Source organism: Phacochoerus africanus, chromosome 1 (assembly GCF_016906955.1).
Source record: "Phacochoerus africanus isolate WHEZ1 chromosome 1, ROS_Pafr_v1, whole genome shotgun sequence".
NCBI classification, from domain to species: Eukaryota; Metazoa; Chordata; class Mammalia; order Artiodactyla; family Suidae; genus Phacochoerus; species Phacochoerus africanus.
Window position 1 is genome coordinate 16,994,038 of NC_062544.1, and position 15,034 is coordinate 17,009,071.

Consider the following 15,034-nt stretch of genomic DNA (forward strand, 5'->3'; position numbering starts at 1 on the left):
TTATTTTTTACTAGACAGTATGCTTGTAACTTCACTTTCGTTGATAAATGCAGACCTAATTTATCCATTTTAAATGTTCTAGTATATGAATATGCCAGAATTTATTTTCCTAATGATAAAAAACATTTAGCTGTTTCCAATTTTTTTCTTTTTTCTTTTCTTTTTTTACTATTAAGAACAATGATGTAACAAACATTCTTATACATGCCTATGTATATACATGTGTAAGAGGACTGTCCATGGTGCATATTTAGAAGAGGAATTGAGTCATAGCATACAAGTACTTAAACTCTAGCAATTTTCAAGTTGCTCTCCAGGGTGGTGGTATCAGTTTATTCTTTATCAAGAGGATATGATATAGTTTATCAAGAGGCTTTCATATCTTCAACATAATGACCAAGTAAGTTTGCCAATATTTTATTTAGAGCTGTCTACATCTATGTTCATTGAGGAGATAGGTCTATAATTTTGTTTCCATGAACTGTCTATGTTCATTTTGGTATCAGAATTATTCTATCCATGAAAGTTGAATTGTGTATATTTTCTATTTTCTGAATCCATGAAAAAATTGCTGTGAGATAGGAATTATCTGCCCCATAGAGCTTTGGTTATAAGGGACCAAAAACTCACCTTCATAGTCCTTTGGCTTGGTGTCATTAGGGACAGGCTTGCCAACTCAATTTCTGTAATGGTGATTGGTTTATTGAGGTTTAGCAGAATGATGTTGACTATGTCATGGTAAATTTTGTGTTTAAAGAAATTACTGACTCCGTTTAAATTTTCAGAAAAATATTTTTAAAAGTTGATGACATGGACCTTTGTATACAAGAATTCCACATCTGCGAATGTAGAGAGCTGACCTATGCCATTTTATTTCTTTTTAAAAAGTATAGTTGATTTTCAGAGTTGTTCCAATTCCTCCTGTGCAGCAAAGTGACTCAGTCATACATATATACAATCTTTCTTTATGTTATTTTCCAATATGATCTATCCCAGGAGATTGGGTATAGTTTTGTGTGCTATACCATAGGACTTGATTGCTTATCCATTTTATTATTATTTTTATCATTATTTTTAATTTTTTAATTTTTTGCTTTTTAGGAGGTTCCCAGGCTAGGGGTTGAATCGGGGCTGTAGCTGCCAGCCTATACCATAGCCAGAGCAATGCAAGATCTGAGCTGCGTCGATGACCTATACTACACTGCTCGCGGCAACGCTGGATCCTTAACCCGCTGAGTGAGGTCAGGGATCAAACCCACCACCTCATGGTTTCTTGTTGGATTCATTTCTGCTGTGGCACAACAGGAACTCCTGCTTATCCATTTTAAATGTCATAGTTTGCATCTACTAATCCCAAACTCCTGGTCCCTCCCAGCCCCTCCTCCCACCCCACTCCTTCTGGGCAACCACAAGTCTGTTTTCTATGTCTGTGCTATTTTGTATAAAGGATTTGAGCATCTGTGGATTTTGGTATCCATGGAGGTCTTGGGACAAGCACTCCACAGGTACTGAGAGATGAATGTATCTCTACAGTTGTGATCTTTTTCATTACTAGTATTTTTGTGGTCTTCTCCTCTATGTCTTTGCCTGGATCAGTTTTGCAAAAGATTAGTTTTCATTAGGGTTTTAAGAGTTTAATATTCGTTTTAATTGAACTTTCCTATTGTTTCCTTGATTTTTCTCTTTTTCTCTTTTGTTCTATTTTCTTTTAGGTTTACATGGTAATTTTTTTTTTGTTTTTTTTTTTTTTTTTTTGCTTTTTAGGGCCATACCTGTGGCATATGGATGTTCCCAGGTGAGGGGTCAAATTGGAGCTATACCTGCCAGCCTGCACAACAGCCACAGCAATGTGTGATCTGAGCCATGTCTGAGACGTACACCACAGCTCCTTAACCCACTGAGTGAGGCCAGTGATCGAACCCTCATCCTCATGGATACTGGTTGGATTCGTTTCCACTGTACCACAACAGGAACTCCCTTACATTGTAAATTTTTAAGTTCATTGAATTGATTTCTTTTTTTTTTTTACATTTTATTTTTTAAACATTCTTAAATGATTTTCATTTTTCCCATTATAATTGGTTTAGAGTTCTCTCAATTTCTGCTGCACAGCAGTGATCCAGTTTTATATATGTGTGTGTGTATGTGTATATACATACACACACACACACACATATATATGTATACGCATACATACATACACATACATACATATATATACATATATACACATACATACATATATATACACATACATTCTTTTTCTCACATTATCCTCCACCGTGTTCCATCGTTAGTGACTAGATGTATTTCCCTGTGCTATACAGCAGGATCTCATTGCTTATCCACTCCAAATGCAAGTCTTCATCTATTAATCCCAGACTCCCAGTCCATCCCACTTCCTCCCCCTCCCCCCTGGCAACCACAAGTTTGTTCTCCAAGTCTATGAGTTGCTTTTCTGTGGAAAGGTTAATTTGTGCCATATATTAGATTCCATATATAAGTAATATCATATGGTATTTGTCTTTCTCTTTCTGACTTACTTCACTTAGTATGAGAGTCTCTGGTTCCATCCATGTTGCTGCAAATGGCATTATTTTCTTCTTTTTATGGCTGAGTAGCATTCCATTGCGTATATATACCAACCACATCTTCTTAATGCATTCATCTGTTGATGGACATTTAGGTTGTTTCCATGTCTTAGCTATTGTGAATAGTGCTACAATGAACATAGGGGTGCATGTAACTTTATTGGAAAGTTTTGTCCAGATATATGCCCAAGAGTGGGATTGTTCGGTTATATGGTAGTTCTATATTTAGTTTTCAGAGGAACCTCCATACTGTTTTCCATAGTGGTTGAACCAATTTACACACCCACCAACAGTGAAGGAGGGTTCCCTTTTCTCCAGCATTTGTTATACGTGGACTTGTTAATGATGGCCATTCTGACTGGTGTGAGGTGCTACCTCATAGTAGTTTTTTTGATTTGCATTTCTTTAATAATCAGTCATGTTGAGCATTTTTTCATGTGCTTGTTGGCCATCTGTATATCTTCCTTGGAGAAAGGTCTATTCAGGTCTTTTGCCCATTTTTCCATTGGGTAGTTTGATTTTTTTTGCTGTTGAGTTGTATGAGTTGTTTGTATATTCTAGAGATTAAGCCCTTGTCAGTTGCATCATTTGAAACTATTTTCTTCCATTCTGTAGGCTTTTTTTTTTTATGGTTTCCTTTGCTGTGCAAAAGCTTGTCCCATTGGTTTATTTTTGCTTTTATTTCTGTTGTCTTGGGAAATTGACCTAAGAACATTTGTACAGTTGATGTCAGAGAATGTTTTGACTGTGTTCTCTTCTAGGAAATTGATGGTATCTTGTTTTATTGCTTGTTTTTAATCTAAATGCATTGTTGCCAGATTTTTTTAATTTATTTTTTTATTTTTTGGACTTTTTGCCATTTCTTGGGCCGCTCCTGTGGCATATGGAGTTTCCCAGGCTAGGGGTCTAATCAGAGCTGTGGCCACCGGCCTAAGCCAGAGCCACAGCAACGCGGGATCCGAGCCGCGTCTGCAACCTACACCACAGCTCACGGCAACGCTGGATCGTTAACCCACTGAGCAAGGGCAGGGACCGAACCCGCAACCTCATGGTTCCTAGTTGGATTCGTTAACCACTGCGCCACGATGGGAACTCCATATTTTTTAAAAATGTCTACGTCTGTGGCATATGGACATTGCTGGGCCAGGGATTGAATCCAAGCCACAGCTGTGACCTATGCTGCAACTGTGGCAATGCTGAATACTTTAACTCACTGGTCTGGGGTTCAAACCTGCACCACTGCAGCAACCTGGGCTGCTGCAGTTGAATTCTTAACCCAGTGCACCACAGTAGGAACTCTCAGAAAATATGTTCTTTATGATACTGATTCTTTCAAATTGCTTTGTGATTCAAAATCTTTTATTTTTCTTTAAACTTTTGGTACATGGTCCAGATGTGTTTGAAAAGATGCATGTTTAGAACAGGATTTTGTGTTTTAGCTCTATCAATATTAGATCAAATGTGATAATTTCTTTGAAGCTTGATCTACGTCTGTTGCTGATAGAATTAAATACAAAACCTTATAGTAGAATTGTAAATTTTCCAATTTCTCTTTATATTTGCTGGATGGAAAAGAATCCAATCGGATAATTTTTGCTTTTAATAGGTGAATTAAATACATTTATATTTATTGTGAGTATTGATATATTTAGATTAATTTTGAACATTTTTGTATTTTTTGCCACCATTTTCTTTGCCCTTATCTTTTCCTCTTTCCTACAGCCTGAGGAATTGATAGTTTTCTTTATTCCTCTATTATGCTTAAGCTTAAGTTTTTAAGATATTGTTTGTAAGTATAAGATATCTTAAGTTTTAGGACACATTAATGTGTGTTGAAGGCTTTAGCATAAGTCCCCTCCTTACCCTTATATTATTTCTTGTAGTAGCTTTTATGTTCTTTCATTTTTTCATGTTTCTTCACTTAGTGAATGTCTCCGTGTAGTAGACCATATAGAGTTTATCTGAAAATCTCATTTATCACTTAGTTTTAAGTGATAATGTAATTTTTATTTCACCTCAGGTCTTTGAAGATAATTACTCCACTGTTTCTTTTCTTTTTTGCCTTTTCTTTTTGTCCTTTTTAGGGCCACATGTGTAGCAGCATATGGAAATTCCTGGGCTAGGGGTTGAATCAGAGCTGGAGCTGAGGCCTATGCCACAGCAACGTGGGATCCAAGCTGTGTCTGTGACCTACACAGCAGCTCATGGCAATGGTGGATCCTTAACCCACTGAGCAAGGCCAGGGATCGAACCTGTGTCCTCATGGATACTAGTCAGATTCATTTCTGCTGAGCCATGATGGGAACTCCTACTCCACCGTTTCTTGTTTTCTGTGTTTAACTGCTATTCCTTTTCAAGTAGTTTGTCCATAGTCTCTGGCATACTTTAAGATTGTCTCTTTCACACTGTACAGCTTTACTGTGATATACCAGGCAGTATATCTACATATATTGTGATTGTCTTTCTTACTGGTGGACTCTTCAGATACTGCTTCTTCACCATTCTTCCATTTTTCGTCTCTGGCTTTTAGTATGTGGCTGCTGGAGCCATTTGTTCTAGCTACCATTCCTCTGGATTACATTTTCATGTTTGTGTGGCATTCTGGATGAGTTTCCAATGCTCTCTTTGTATTTGGTTATTTACTCTTAGCCAGTGGCCAGTCTACAGTGGATCTCACATACTGCATTTTTAGTTTCAATGACAAAATTTTTGCATTTTCATGAGTTCTAAGTGTTTCCTTAGCTCAGCTCAATTCCTAGTGGTAAAGTTATGACTCTTGTCTGCTTTCCTCACAGTTTCTGATAAAGCTATAATTCCCAATAGCTTGTCATGTTTCCTTCAGCTTTCTTTCTTGATTGGAGGAGCTCCAGTTCAAACCTTGGACTCAGGAGTACATGAAGCTCCAGTCTTTCTTAATCTGTAGAGCCCAACACCAATTTTTGTGGTCTCTTTCCTGCCCTAGATTCGAGGAAGCCTTCAGTTTGAGCCAATACCTCTCCATTCCCATGGTATTTCAGCCTCTTTTGGTGCTGGTGGTTCTGAAAGAAATTTATCCTGAACTTAAGCTTGGCTGTTTTTTGTTTGTTTGTTTGTTTTATCGCTTTGTTCTCTCTGTCATTGGCATGAACTGGAGCAGAAGACTTTTCAAGATGGGAACTCAATGATTCAGAAGCTCCCTTGAGCAGTTCTTATCAGCCACCGCCCAGTGTGTCAGAGTCTGGTCCAGCTTGTGACAGTCACAGCAGGGGATGGAGAGGAAGTTCCATTGCAGAATGTTGGGAACACGCTGAGGCTACTTGGAAAATTTTCTAAATATTTAATACAAATGCTTTTAGGAAGAGGCATTTCAGCTTGGCTAAGGACAACTCTTTCTGTAAAGTGGTCTCCCTGCACCTGTCAATCTTATCTCCTCACACTATTAGCATAGAGGTTAAAAGGTTAAGAGTCAGATGGCCAGGGTTCAAACTTGCTTCCATCTTAAACTACTTAGGGAAAGTTTCTTAGCATCTTTACTCCTATTTCTCTATAGTATAAGAATAAAAAAACCCCACACCTAACATGCACATACTGAAAAATGATTTTTTTTTGCTGCTCCCCTAACATACAGAAATTCCTGGGCCAGAGATCAAACCTGCACCACAGAAGTAACCAGAGCCACAGCAGTGACAATGCCAGATCCTTAACTGCTAAGCCACCAGGGAACTCCAGATTTCCACTACACATTTAGTTAACATCCATCGCTTTGTAGTACAGGTGACCCTTGAACAACAAAGGTGTGAACTGTATGGCTCCACTTAAACACAGATTTTTTTTCATATACTGCAGTCTTACAGGATCCATGGCTGCTTGAATCTACAGATACGGAGGGCCAACTGTCATGTTACATGTGGATTTCCCAGCGCATGGAGGGTTGGCATCCCTAAACGTGGAATTGTTCAAAGGTCAACTGTTATACATGTTAAGTCATTATGTTGTGCAACTTAACTTATACTATGCTATGTATTAGTTATATCTTAATAAAAGTGAAAAAAAAACCCCTTCCAAATCCACCTAACACAAAGGGCTCTGGGAGTTTAAATGAGATAATACATTAAAATCATGTAGATAAGTACCTGGCATATAAGTTTTTTTTTTTTTTTGCCATACCCATGGCATGTAGACGTTCCCAGGCCAGGGATCAAACCCATGCCATAGCAGCTACTCAAGCTGCTGCAGTCACAATGCTGGATCTTTAACCCTTTGCACAACAATGGAACTTTCCAGCATATAATTTTAAGCTCCTTGTATTTATAATTATCATTGACTAGCTGAATTTAATGAGAAGCTGGCATCCCCTTTTCAGATACTAAAATGTGATATTTGGACGTGCTTGAAATATGCTTATATGAAGATAGTCTTCTGATCTTTTACCCCCAGGTTAAATGAGGAGCATACCTCCCTAGCATGGCCTCAAGTATGGTCCATCTAATGTTTTCCTCATCTCTCAAACATCCCTGAATATTTTAACCAAAAATATCTATTTGGGCAACAAACTGTATTTATATGTCTTAGTTTTAGCATACTGGCTAGATGGTTGAGGCCAGGAATTTTATCTTCTATGCCTCTTTTTCCTTGTACAAGTGAAACACAGGTGGACCAACGATACAGGTAAAACAACCAGGAAATCAGAAATATGAATGTGGCCAATAGACAGGAACACAATTTTTAGGCCAAAAGGGCTCTGCAGCACTTACCCAGGTCTTCATTTCCATTGCTTGGTGCAAGAGGATTGTGGCAAGGGAGATGGTGTTGATGGGTGTCCCAAAGGTGAAGACATCGATATCAGAGTCCTTGTAGGTCTGCAGAGGGGGAGCAAACAGGCATTGTCAGATGGCCATGGTGTTGACAAGTGATGAGGAAGCATCAGGGAGGGCAGGTGTCAAGGGGTGCGGGTGGGGGGAAGAAATGGGGGAGAAGCTGTCCAGCTCCCATCCACGTGGAGCAGACCCAAAGCACAGGCAAGATGAGTGAGTTGACAGGACTAAATTCTTTAAAGTGTCTTTGCAAAGGAAGCCATGCTAAGTTTTCAAGAACACTATAGAATTAGTGAACAAAGAATGTATTATTGAGTACCTGCCAAGCACAATGCCTGTTGTTAAAGACACTTCTATGTCCACTTTCAAGAAGTTTAGAATCTACTAGGCAGGGCAAATGTAGTAGAATTTAAGGGGTGAAGGCTACAATGGAGACAAGTACAAGGCATCCTGATAGTAGAGAAGAGAAATCAGCTGAGACTGTAGTAAGAGGAGTTATTCTCTGGAGAGGAGAGGAAAGGCAGAACAGGCAAAGGCTAGAACTGAGGGTGAAAAGTCTAAATAGTCCTAGATGGCAGGTCTATTGAGCACGTAGTAAGGGCAAAAGATGAGGTAGAAAAGCAAGCAGAGACCTGGCCAGGAGATGATACTGTAAACTGGAAATTCAGAGAAAGCACAAAAACACCCACCTCCTCAACACCCGTTATATTGTAAATGACAAAAGACACCACTGTCTACCTGGTAGCAATTACTCCACATCTGAGTTCCCTGTCCAGGAGGAATATAGATATCCTCTGCTACATAAATTCTCACTCTTTAAGTAAGAGGGGCTGGTATTCTTTGCCATCTGAATGCTTGCTACATTGACCTTGGAAGCACAAATCTAAATATAAATCATGGGGTGTAAATTCATATACCTTCATTGTTCCAGTAAGGAGCAGTCAGTGAGTGAAGAAGGCCAGGTATGATCAATAGGGCTTGGTGGGGACTATGGCAAACTGGAAAACATGTACCCTATCTAAGCAGGGTTGTGAGTCAACTTTGGATTTTTGCTGTGAAGGAAAAAAATGACCCAGTAGAATGAGGGCTTTCATTTTTATAGAAGCTGGCAGAAGTTAATATGTTTTGGTAATATGTATTCTTACTTTCCAAATACTCTGGATAGGATGGAGTCTGGAGGCCACCTATCTGGAGCCCCTGCTCTGAAGTGTCCAGAGAGACACTATTAACCTGGGATTTCATATAAATAGGACAAGTTCTACCCTTCTATTTGCGTGGTTTCAATGGGACTATACAACTTACCAGGTAGGGGATAAAGAAACAGACAAGGCTCTGGTAGAACGCATCCACCATGGAAATCCAGAAAGTCAACAGGTTATAACACTGCCAGGAAAGAACACAGTGACAGTTACCACCATCAAAACAAGACTCTATTCTTTGTTAGCAATTTTTTTTTGCATAGCTGGGAAAGACAATGTAGCACTTACAATTCTTCTTATCTTAGAGGCAATAGAATAACACAGTTAAGAGCACAGACCTATGGGTGACAGACCTGAGGCCAATTTCCAGCTCTGTATCACCTTAGCGAAAGTCACTAAACTCTGAGAACTGGTTCTTCTTCCATTAAAGTAGATAAAAACAACACCTTGGGTTTCAAGAGGTCTAAACATAAGTGTGCTTTAGGACCTAGTAAGGGCTCAGCTATCATTTATTAGCACATTGCTAGTGCTAATACAAACTTGGTAAGTTTAGAGCTTCTGAGGTTTGAGAATAGCACCCAAAAGGTAGCTCTTCAATCACAGCCTGGGATTCCAGGTTCCCAAGAGAGAGCTCAATGGCTTCAGAGACAAGCTTTCTCACTTTGTTCTTCACTCTTCCTGCCTTCCTGGGGAAAAGTTAAAGCATTTAACAGTGAATGATTTTGCTACATTAACTCCTTTTAATATAGCTGTTCAAGGAAGACACTCTGTAGCCACCTTGCCTATGGGAAGGGGCATTTAGAAGGGCCCGGGTTGTACAGGTGCCATCCCCATGTCTTACTCTCCAGAAGCACTGGGAAGGCTGTGTTGCTCTCCACCATCTTAGGGTTAGGACTGGGGCTTAGTTCTTCATTGGCTATCCACAAAATATCCTGGCTTTCAAACACCACACCTGGCTTTGCCCTCCTTTCCCCAGGGTGCAAAGGTACCCTCATGCATTTTTATATCCCTTTTCAAAGACCTCCCCCTTAGAGGCAGTCAGGTTCCTTTTCTGCCTTCTGCATCCAAGCTCCAGGTCTGTATCTGGGCTAGTTGGAGTACCTACTCTCTGTCTTCCCCAAATCATTTAGGGCTCCATTGTGTCCTCTGTGTCTTCTGGGAGCCCATCCTGATGGCTTCTCAAGCCTTCTTTAGCCTACTCGATGTCAGCAAATTCTAGACCATGTGCAATCTTGAATTCTAAGTTTTGCCTTTCCAAACATGAAGTAGAAACACACATTTATAAAGCCTCACTCATTGCTGAGCAAACTTTTAGTCCCAGGGGCAGGGTGTGCTTCCACACCAAGCTGCGGGGGTTCTGCTGAAGGCCTGGAGAGAGGTGGTGGCTTAGGGGGACGGGATCTCTCTGCACACCCTCTTCCCCTTCAACCAGGGCAATCTCATATTAATGTGTGATATAATTAAGGAATACCTAAAAAGAAAAATACCCACTGGTCTGGTCCATCACCATCAATAGCAAGTGAGAAACAAGTTAGGAACAGGGTGTTCCTGGGTCACGTGGGAGGTAGTGACAGTATGGTAATCAGGACACAGGACCTCCTGCCCGGTTCTCCTCCTCTGACACCTCCAGGGAGGAGTGTGAGCCACCTCGCCCTGCTTGCCCAAGCCCCTCACCTCGGAGTTCTGGCCACTCTTATACAGCTCAGGCAATGCCAGCAGGGTCTCCATTGAGATGTCCTTATCGAGGATTCCGAAGACAAGAGGAGGCAAGGAGGTGAAGAAGAGATTGAAGAAGATCATCTGCCAGTAGTCAATCATGGTGGAGCCGGAGAAGCCACAGAAGAACTGGTACCAGAAGAGCAGGTTGACATAGCACTGTGGGCAGAGACCAGGCCTTGTGCATAAGAACCCATGGCAGCCTCATGCATAAGGATCTACCAGGTGTTGCTGGGTCCCTCTGACAAGTCACTGCTTGGACTTGGAGCTTTATCTCCCTCATTCATCCATGTAGGGTTATGTAAGGACTAGAGATAATGCTTATCTTTAGAGCAGCAGCAGCTGCTGCTACCACTACTAAAGCTACTATTAACCTTTAGGACATGAAGGGAATTCCACCAGCTTCTTCAAGTAAGTGAACTATAGTGGTTAAAAGTATAAACTTTTGAAGGCAGAGAGGACCGGTTTTGAATTCCCAGTTCTGTCAAGTACTAGCTGTCAAGTACTAGCAAATAACAAATCATGGAGAGGGGGTGGAGAAAAGGGAACCCTTCTGCACTGGTGGTGGGAATGTAAACTGGTACAACTGCTTTGGAAAACAGTATGGAGGTACCTCAGAAGACTAAATATAGAACTACCCATATGATCCAGCAATCCCACTTCTGGACATATATCCAGACAAAATTTTCATTCAAAAAGATATATAACCCCTATGTTCACTGCAGCACTATTCACAATAGCCCAGACATGGAAACAACCTAAGTGTCCATCAAGAGATGAATGGATTAAGAATATGTACATATACACAATGGAATACTACTCAGCCACAAATAGAACAAAATAATGCATTTGCAGCCACATGGATGGAAATAGAGAGTCTCATACTAAGTGAAGTAAGTCAGAAAGAGGAAGACAAATACCATATGATATCACTTATATATGGACTCTAATATATGGCACAAATGAACCTTTCTACAGAACAGAAACAAACTCATGGACTTGAAGAACAGACTTGTGGTTGCCAAAGGGAAGGGGGAGGGAGTGGGATGGACTGGGAGTATGGATTTAGGAGATGCAAACTGTTGCATTTGGAGTGGATAAGCAATGAGATCCTGCTGTATAGCACAGGGAACTATATCTAGTCATTTGTGATGGAACATGATGGAGGATAATGTGAGAAAAAGAATGTATACATATGTGTAACTGGGTCACTTTGTTATACAGCTGAAATCTTACAGCATTGTAAATCAACTATAATTTAAAAAAGTAATAATAAAAAAGGGTGACCCTATGGAGGTTAGTTTTCATTTCCTACAAAAATTCCAGTGAAGACAAGTTTCTGAAGGTTTTACTGTGACCTCTTTTCTAAAGGTCTGCCTGACAAATTGATCTCTGAATTTAGAGAATAGAGTGTTTGTCTGGGAGAACTGTTCTGCTGGGTCTAAGCACACGTTTAACCTGGGAGCCTCTCATCCCAGGTTCCTGGTGCAACTAAACTCCTTTTTCTATGGTTCCTGATCTACTCTTATATTTCACTTATAGCTTCCCTATTGCCTTTGTGTTTTTACTGTAAGTCATTTACACTTCATTTTGGACTTAGATACAGTCAAGGTATGCTATAAAATCATAAACTACTTGAAATATTTCCTGTAAGGACTTAGGTTTTCAAACCTCTTTTCCTTGGCTGGGAAACTGGTTAACTCATAGCTGAATCTCCTTGTCTTTCAAGCCATAGCTTAAACGCTATTTTCTTCTGGATGGATCAGGCTAAGAGTCTCCTGCCCATAAGTCCCCGACACCCTGATCTGGAGATGCATGGACGAAAATGATTTTTAAATTTTAATTTTGTTCCTCCTGTGTTAGTGCTTGTCTGTCTTTAATGTTCCCATGATTGTGTTGGATCTTACCACAATGCAAATTCCAAGGTAGTGGGCCTGGTGTGCAGCCTGGAGATCCCTGTTTCTTACGAGCATCGAAATGATAACTTATGCTGCTGGTCCAAAAACCACATTTTGAGAAGATTTATTGAAACCAGGAGATGTCAAATGACATCCTGGATGTCAAGTCCAGTCATAAATAAGGGTTTACTGGGTTCATTTACATATTGTCTATAGCTGCTTTCATGTTGCCACAATGGAGCTGACTTTGTGTGACAGAGGCTGAACAGCCCACAGAGTGGAAAGTATTTATGATTTTTCTCCTTTGCAGACTTTTGCTGAGCCCAAGTTTTGTTTTGTTTTTGTTTTTTTTGGCAGCACCCATGGCATATGGAAGTTCCTGGACAAGGAATGGAACCTATATCACAGCAAAGACCTGAGCTGCTGCAGTGACAATGCCAGATCCTTAAACCACTGCACCACAAGGGAACTCCTAATCCCTGTTTTAGACTGTAAGCCTCATGAGAGCAGGGATGCCATCTGTCTAGATCTCTGCTCTATATGCAGTGAGGATATTCCTGTTATTTGAACAAATGAAGTAAGGCTTGGTGGTTCTATTGCCCTGACACTCATCCTGGACTTTTAACGTGAGAGTGTTTCCTTCTTCTGCAGGTCCTGTTAGGACCTCACTCGTTTCCATTTCTCTGCCTGGCTGGGTTCTCTGTACCCAGGAGGGAGCACACTGAACCCTGTGATGGCATTGCTGAGATTGGGCACCTGTTTTTCCTCCCAAGAAGCTACAGTGCAGTAATTAATTCATTGTTCATATTTCAGAGCAGGCAAGGTTTTAATCCCATCTGAAATTGGTTTCGGATGTGGAAGTCATAGTTCTCCACCCTCTAATTGCAATGGGGAGATAATGCGGCATCAGTATCACAATTTTGAGCACGGCATCAGGCTGGAAATAAATATCATTTAAGCTTTGAAAGAATGGCTGGCTGGAAACATTTCCTTTTCTATTTCACAAATTTAATGCAGAGAAGAGGCTGTGCTTATTCAAAAGAGAAATTCTTTTGCAGGCAAGAAAAAAAGATTAAATAGGGGCATTTTGAATTCTGAGTAAAACAGTCTTTCAGGTCAAATAGAGACTTGTTTCCAGAGACTTGCAGAAACAATGGTACCACCCAGTTTATCAAATTTATGTTATTTTTTTCCTGTCTTTTTAGGACCATGCCCGGGGCATATGGAAGTTCTCAGGTTACAGGGGTCAAGTCAGAGCTATAGCTGCCAGCGTATGCTACAGCCACAGCAACGCAGGATTTGAGCCACGTCTTTGACCTACACAACAGCTCACAGCAATGCTGAATCCTTAACCCACTGAGCGAGGCGAGGGATCGAACCCTCATCCTCATGGATACTAGTTGGGTTCATTACTGCTATGCCACCATGGGCACTCCCAAATTTCCATTATTTTTTGTCATACTGATTATTTACATATACATTGAACTTTACACAAAAATATGTATTCCTCAGTGACGGTGACTGTGATGCTGCCTGAAAGCAGGCCTGGGAGAATGGTGCAGGAAGAAAAAAAGCACGCTATTTTGTAGCTGCTACTAGGCTGATGTGTTTCTCTTCCATCACCTTAGTCTTAATCCTCCCCCTTTCCTTACGCAAACAGGAATAAGAGTCTATTTGGAGTCTCTTCGGGATCACCTCAAAGGTTCTTGAACTAGACAATGAAAAGCTCAGGCCCCGTTCCCTCCCTTAGTACAGCAGTGTTCTGACTCCTTCCTATGCCCGCCATTAATCAAGGGCTTTGGAAACAAGAGCCTCTGACAGTTTTAATACCTCAGTTGGTATGTGCCTGCTTTGACCCCTTATCACCAAGACAGACATAAACATATTTTTAGAGAAACAATAATATTCTCACATGAGTGAATATATATATATATATATATATATATATATATATATATATGTAGTGCTATGTGCTATGCAGATCTGTGGTACTAAAGCCTTCCCAATAATACTTCTAAGGGCAGAGGGAGTCCTGGTCTCCCCATGTTACCGGTGAGGAAATCAAAGCTCAGAGACATTAAGTAAGTCTTTTAAGTTCACACAGCAAGCTACAGTCAGGCAAGACTAAAAACCCAAATGGTCATCCCACTCTAAACGTTTTTTCAAGTTGATATTTTATTCAGAGATCCTTGTTGGGAAGGCTGGCAATGATCAAGTGATATGTAGGTTGTGGGGTGGAAGCCAAAGATTCCAGTCCTAAACTTTTCCCTTCAATCTCCCAAGGGGGTGGGGTGGACCTCTGGTATTGGGGTGGTTCTATCTGGGGAGGAAACCTAAGCTACAAGCCAGGCTAATGGTTCTTTAAATCCTTCTTCCTTGTAATCAGAGAATAAATCTCATTTATGGAGGCCCTCCCCCCCCCCCAATAATGACAGCAGTAACAATGATAAAAAAAGAATGGCTGATTACAGGTTGACCATTCCCTGCCAATGACCTTCTGCACAAGCTGTCATTTCATTCTCATAACAAGTGTATAAGAAAGAGACAGGTACAATCCCCATTTTATAGACAGGGAAGCTAAGGCATAGGGTGATTATTGAATACAGAAACCTGGAATGAAAACAAATCTGATCTGCCTCCAGAGTCCACTCGTAACCACTCATGCTGCCTCCTATGAGCCAGCTGCTTGCCAGACAGGATTGCCAATCTTTATAATAACCTCACTGAGCAGGATTAGTCCCACTTCGTCAAAGAAGAAATTGAGGCCCAGAGAAGTGAATTGTCTCGCCCAAGGTCACTGAGCTAGTAAGGGACAGTTCTGGATTCAAAGTCCAGTC

General features: G+C 40.6%; 1 protein-coding gene across 1 annotated transcript in view; it reads right to left on the reverse strand.

The window, feature by feature from the left end:
• Nucleotides 1–15,034, reverse strand: part of ATP10B (ATPase phospholipid transporting 10B (putative)) — a 129,537-nt gene that overhangs the window by 13,131 nt on the left and 101,372 nt on the right. The window contains exons 18-20 of the mRNA XM_047782200.1: nt 10,258–10,458; nt 8,687–8,767; nt 7,325–7,429 (exon numbers count right to left, since the gene is read on the reverse strand). Of these exons, the coding sequence (XP_047638156.1) occupies nt 7,325–7,429; nt 8,687–8,767; nt 10,258–10,458 (387 nt within the window). The remainder of the gene's footprint in view (nt 1–7,324; nt 7,430–8,686; nt 8,768–10,257; nt 10,459–15,034) is intronic.